General features: G+C 47.1%; 1 protein-coding gene across 1 annotated transcript; it reads right to left on the bottom strand.

Annotated features, from left to right (window-relative positions):
- Positions 1–1610: 1610 nt before the first annotated feature.
- LOC123046310 (protein RKD5) lies at positions 1611–5147 on the bottom strand. Its single transcript, XM_044469635.1, has 5 exons — positions 4657–5147; positions 4299–4575; positions 4018–4212; positions 2520–2754; positions 1611–2360 (listed from the first exon to the last, which is right to left on the bottom strand). Exons 1-5 carry the CDS (start codon positions 4727–4729, stop codon positions 2109–2111), a joined length of 1032 nt encoding a protein of 343 aa, XP_044325570.1. The 5' UTR covers positions 4730–5147; the 3' UTR covers positions 1611–2108.
- Positions 5148–6292: the final 1145 nt, after the last annotated feature.

The following is a 6292-nucleotide window of genomic DNA, read 5'->3' as shown; positions in this document are numbered from 1 at the left end:
GTGGGATGGAGAACCCTTAAGCTTTCCTTTAGAAGGAATTTTAGTGACAAACTCATGGAACAATGGTATCAAATTATGGAAATTGCTAGTGGGATTGTTTTTAACAATGACCCAGATTCTCCGATTTGGCAACTAGAAAATAAGGGGGTTTATTCTTCCAGTTCCTTATATCACGTGATTAACTTTAGGTGGGGTGCAACCACTGTTTATTCCAGCTGTGTGGAAGCTTGTTGTGCCCCCACAAATCCATGTCTTTCTCTGGTTGTTTTCTCACAATAAGCTGATGACTAGAGACAATCTGAGGAAGAGACAAATCGTCAAGCCTCTTGACTGTGTGTTTTGTGCCGAAGATGAAACAAATTTCCACTTGTTCTTTGATTACACAATACTAGAAATGTTTGATCCTTTGTTAGTAGCTTCTTCCAAATCCAGATAGGCACAGATTTTGAATCTGTTGCTCGTTTCTGGCTTTCTAATAAGAAAAACTTTGCGTTGAATACTATTAGTTCTGATGTCATACGGTGTTTGTGGAAATACAGGAACTCTATGATTTTTAACAATACCATGTGGACTTCCCATTACTCAGGTGTTTACCCTGATACTCGGAATGCTCAAATTCTGGGTTGTCTTGTCTCCGGACGTGGGGAGGTTACGGCTAGAGGAGTTCCTGAGTTCTCTGACAAGTTTCATTCAGCAAGTTCCTGGAGGAGTTCTCTGACAAAGGCTAACGTTGAGGAAGACCTCAAGCAATGAAGTTGATGCTCACTGGAGTGAAGTCAGGATCTCCGAAGATGATGATGACTTGCAATCTTCTGCCAAGAAACGAAACCCGATGGACAAAGACAACACAAGCAGCCCGGTGTCGACTCTCGCGATCTACTGGTCACCTCAAGCTACTTTGGCGCCGCCTTTCAAGTTCAGGAGGTCTGGAGAACTAGTCATTGTGTGAAGACATTTAGATAGTTGTTGTGGGTTTTTTTTTGCGTTCGTATGTTCTACCTGACATGTGTGTCGGGCTTTAGCTTTACTTTTCCTACCTATAGTTTAAATTGCAGAACCTCACTTCATGGGGTGTGAGTTCTTGATGTAATTGTGCACTAGAGATTGTTGTTGGTTGGTTTCATTCTGGTAATGGAATCGGGGAGAGGCCTCCCTGTTCTTCTAAAAAATGAGCAGAACCGAATAATATTCCGAAACCTATCTTCAACCGCTGATATGGTGGCTTGCTTAGTCAGTTCTGACTTAGACATACCTAGACATGGCCTATTCGAGGCCTTTAGCTTTGCAATTCCGTTCTCTCTCTCTCTCTTTTTGTTTGCCCTAGGGCTTCAGACTTCTCTCTTGTAAATTCCTAATCTGTAATGAAAAGGCAGAGCACCTGACATTATTTAGCCCTAAAGAAACACAGTAGCGAACGGCGAATCTTCTGAAAACCTTGAGGTGTTAACGGGACCGGTGGGTGGTTGCGATTATCAGGACAAAACTGGTCAGAGTTTTCCCGTGAACTTACTGTGGTCTAGGCAGGCACACGATAACTTTCTACAGGTGGGTTCTCGAGCTAGCCACGCCAATCTGAACATGATGGGCGATTCTCACTGCGGCTGCCTGGAACTTCCAGCCACAAGATTTGTAAGACCTTTTCGCGTGTAACTCTGAACTTGACAGTGGAGTTCCTTTATCCTCAATGTTCAGACTGAATTCCAGTTAGTTCACTTTGCCCGGACGGCAACACAAGCACCACTAATCATCTAGTAGTATTGTACTACTCCCTCCTTCTCAAAATGTAAGACGTCTTTTACACTATTATAGTGTCAAATGTAAGATGTTTTTTGACACTATTATAATGTAAAAAAAACGGCCTACATTTCCTACATTTTGGGACCGAGGGAGTACTATATTATTAATTACTGAAACAACACCAAGCAACGCCTAGCAGTGATGCCGGGCTAAACACAGCTCGAGACACTGGCGGTAGACAGCTTTGACGATCTTTGGTAATATATGTTGCTACTCCTATGAAAGAATCAGCTCCCTGCTGTCCAAAGAATGAGCACTAGTTACACTTACACATGACATGAGAGTCAAGCCTCGGAAAGGAGGAAAAGCAATCATCGACCAGGTAATCTTTTAGCTCTGTATCTCCTCTTGAAAACGTCCTCCCTGAACAGCTTGGTTTCAGCCATCAGGTCCAGGGCAGGCTTCTGCTGGATGATCTCCTTCTCGCTCTCCAGCAATCGCTTCCGCTTAGCCAGCGCTCGGATCGCCTCCTGCTTCTCCTTCTCCTTCTCCTCTTTCTCCTTCTCCCTCTGCCTGCGAGTCTCCTTCTGCACAACATCTCCATCTGTGTCGTCCATCACAAACTGTAACAATGGACAAAAACAAGAATGTGTTGTGTTGGTGTCAACAGGTCGGCACTACATGATCCACTGCTGCAGACTACAGCCAAATGTTGCACAGCTATGTTTACGGAAGAGATGAATGATCAAGCGGAGAGGGACAGAGGGTGCTGCCAGATTTACCTCCAGATCACTAATCAGCGAATCGAGGGACTTGATCTTCCTGTGAGGCCAGCGGGGTATTCCGTATTGCCTGCATTTCTGCTTCAGTATGCTGACACCGATCTTCAGAGCCCTGGATGCTTCTCTGATTGGAAGATGGAAGTACGGGGCTATGTCAACTAGAGTGATGCTAGCTATGTGCTGCTTCTTGGCTCTCCGGCGTCTCTCAGCATGCGCTGGAAGTTCTGCATCCGACATATGTAGATTGGGATCAGCATACTTAAGACAAATGAAAAGCATCACAGAGATGAAGACAAATGAAACAACACAGGCAGAATAGGACTTCAGATTTCACAAGGTACGATACTTTTAAAAATTACTGAAATTGTCCATATATATTACTCCCTCCGTCCCAAAATAACTGTCTCAAGCTTAGTACAACTTTGTACTAAAGTTAGTAAAAAGTTGAGACACTTATTTTGGGACACAGGGAGTAGTATTTAAGTTCCTGGCAGGGAAAGCAAGAAGTACTAAGCAACAGAGAACAGACACATGAGAAGTTCCATGAGAAACAACTGTAAGCCATTCCCTTCAATCATTTTTAATTACAGTTATTCAGATGCCAGGAGTCCATCTAATAGCTCAAATATGATTCCAAAATCTGCATGAGATCAACCACTGCCTTAAAAAGTAACATCACAACCAAATAAGTTTCATTTTGTACTTACTTAACCTCATTTTTAACTTCCTATTTGGTACCAGCAGGATATTTAGACTATGTTACAGGCATGGTGTTTGTGGTTTGAAACTTCTACAAACAAGGTAGGGGTTGAAAGTTGATGCAAAATAGTTGTGTGAAGTTTGAAATAGATGTGTCCCAGTAACATAAACTTAGTTTAATACTCCCTCCGATCCATAATAAGTGTCGTGGTTTTAGTTCGTGTTATGGATCGGAGGGAACTAAAACTACGACACTTATTATGGATCGGAGGGAGTATTATGTATGACAACATAAGTAAAATTGGTGTCCAAAAAGATCCCATATAAAAGATCAGTTGTACACTGTATACACCATGAACATGTTAAGGCTAGCTATAACCATCTTATCAACTTTATCTGTCCCAAAGAACTGTTATGCATCTGTCACCCTGAAATTGTTTTCTGAACATGTGGTATATCCACATAATACTAATCAATTAGTAGATGGCCCATTGTTATTTAGGAAGCGAGCTATGTAGCTAGCAATTGTCATGCTAGGTGCATACTAGGATGCATTGGTCTTAAACAATATTCACATTCCTGACTCCCACACCCAAAGCTCTGTTTCAACCAACTCATTCTCCTTGTCACTATGTAAAGACCTCCCTCTCAGTTTGCCTTAGCTCACACCCAAACCCCTGATTCAACATCCACCTCACACTAACGACAGTGGGAACAACACTAGTGACAGCATCTCATTTACATTTGCTAGATTTTGCAGATCAGAATATGGAGAAGACGCAATCACCTTCACCAAATTTGGGGATCCTCATCAGAATCAGATCCTGACTCTTCTTTAACTTCAACATCACAGGTTTTATCCTCTGCATCCAAACGGGTCGATTTCTCATCCGAATCACGTTTGACGAGCTCCGGGGCCTGTTGAAATTTCTGAAACTGAAACACCATGTACAGGTCGTTGTACAGCGAAGGCACGAACACCAGACTCGGGTTCCTGACAATTAAGACAGAAAAGAAACGACGCTGTCAGCCCTCGGTCGCAATCAGCCAGCGAGCTGTCACGAGAAGAATCGGATGTACCGGAAGGGGCACAGCATCGGGGGAGGCATGGGCGGCAGCGGGACGGCGGCGATGGAATCGAAGGCGAGGATGCAGCGCCAGGCGCCCAGCACCTGGCCCTCGCGGTACGCCGGGCGGCCGCGCCACTCGACCGGGAGTATCCGCGGCGCGGCGGCGGGGAGCGGGACCTCGCGGCACGAGGTGGGGGAGAAGGCGAACTCCCGCTCCACCCACCGGTCCCACGCGCACCTCCCTCCCATCGCGACGACCCTGTACCCGTGCACGCTCCGCACGGCGCCTGCGAAGGAAAAAAAAGGCGTACGTCACACACAAAAACGCCGTGCGACGCGAGGGGGAGGAAAACGATCGAGGGAGCGACCTTGGTGGAGCGGGCTGGCGAAGACGGCGAGCGCGGAGAGGGTGGTGACGGCGGCGGCGGCGGCGGCGTCCATGGAAGCAATCTGGCCTCTTGGGGAGGGGGGAAGAGCCGAGATTGGCTGGGTGGGAAATTGGAGCGGGGCGGCGCGCACCGGCGGAGTGAATGAAGCAGGCGGCGACAAGGAGGAAGGTGGGCTGCCCTGCCGCCGCGTGATGCTGCTACGATTCAAACAACGATTGTGGTTGGGCGTGCGTCTGGCTCGATCGAATTCATTTTTGGAAGCTTGCAGTGCGCGCTCTCCTCCAGATGCAGCCAGCCACGGCGCATAAAAGGCTTCCGTTTCTGGAGCTGCAGCGGCGTGGATTCCAGCGTTATCCCTGTTGTCATGCGCGCTCCTTTCCGTGCATCGCCGTTTCCAGTGGAATTCACGGTGCCAGCGGGCACCACCGAGGCCTTCCTTCCTACTTCACGTTGATCAGCTCCCCGTGTTGTTGCTGCCACGCCACAACCAAGTCCACGAAGGATTGCCGGTGTGTGAAAAGAGTGCCCTGTGTGTCGCCCTCTCAACGGCCTCATGCTTCTCTAATGGTTGCTCGGCCCCGGGTGATGCTCCGCATGTCATGTAGGTTCAGATGGTGTAGTGGAATCCTCACCAGGAGGGCGGTGCTTAGGAAGAAAAAGTATGGTGTGATGCAAAAAGCTAAAAAGTTGAAGCGAAAAGTAGAGATGCATGTGTACCGGAGTTCCTGTTTTATTTTCTTTGATGAGACTCATTAGGACATGGCCAACGGGCCACGCTGGACCGGTGCCCCATGAGCAACATCATCCTGTCAAACGCCACCTCGGCTGAACCTGTTGCTTGCAGAGGGAAACGGACTCCTGCAGAAGAGATCGGCTCCTCGCTGACAAAAGCGACCAGGTAGCCTCTGAGGCGACGCAGTGTGAGTGCTTTGTCCAGGACCACACCGTGGTGATGTACTATTTGCATGCAGTGGAGGTTGCATGTGTTGAAAAGTGGGTAAGAGAAAAAAGTATGATGATGACATCAAGACACTAGCCTCCGTTGAGTGATTGTCACACACACCATAGCTTCATTTAAATTTATCTAGGTGGAAGAGGTGAGGCAGCAGTAAGGTGGTCCTCTATTGTACATGCCCTTAGTGGTACCTTGCATTGAAGAGAAAAAAATCAATGTAGATGCATCAGCCTACTTTTTTCTCATGAGGCACTTGTATCCATATTCCACCATTGTACGTGCCCTCGTGCGGAAAACCGGCATGTCACTCACCTGCGAGCCAGTTTTTAGTACCATGTCAATTGAAAAGGTGCGCGAGACATGCAAGAGATGACCCAGGCGTAGGCACAAGTATCGCCCTACACTGCTACAGGTGCAAACCATTTCGAAATTTATTTACGAACAATTTGACGCTCCTAACTGACATCTCCGTGTACATTTCAGCATCAGTTTCTTCTTATCTTAGGTGGTCAAATCTAGAAAAAGAACACAATTGTTTATTATCACTTGCAAAAAAATCCACGAGACCGTGTCAGCGTCCCTCACAAACACGGCCACCACTGGTGGCCGCGAACCGCCGGCCCAACAACCAAGTCATCACCACAAACAAAATCGACAGCA

The sequence above is a fragment of the Triticum aestivum genome, chromosome 2B (assembly GCF_018294505.1).
Source record: "Triticum aestivum cultivar Chinese Spring chromosome 2B, IWGSC CS RefSeq v2.1, whole genome shotgun sequence".
NCBI classification, from domain to species: domain Eukaryota; kingdom Viridiplantae; phylum Streptophyta; class Magnoliopsida; order Poales; family Poaceae; genus Triticum; species Triticum aestivum.
The sequence above is the reverse complement of the archived record's forward strand: the minus strand, read 5'-3'. Positions and strand labels throughout refer to the sequence as shown.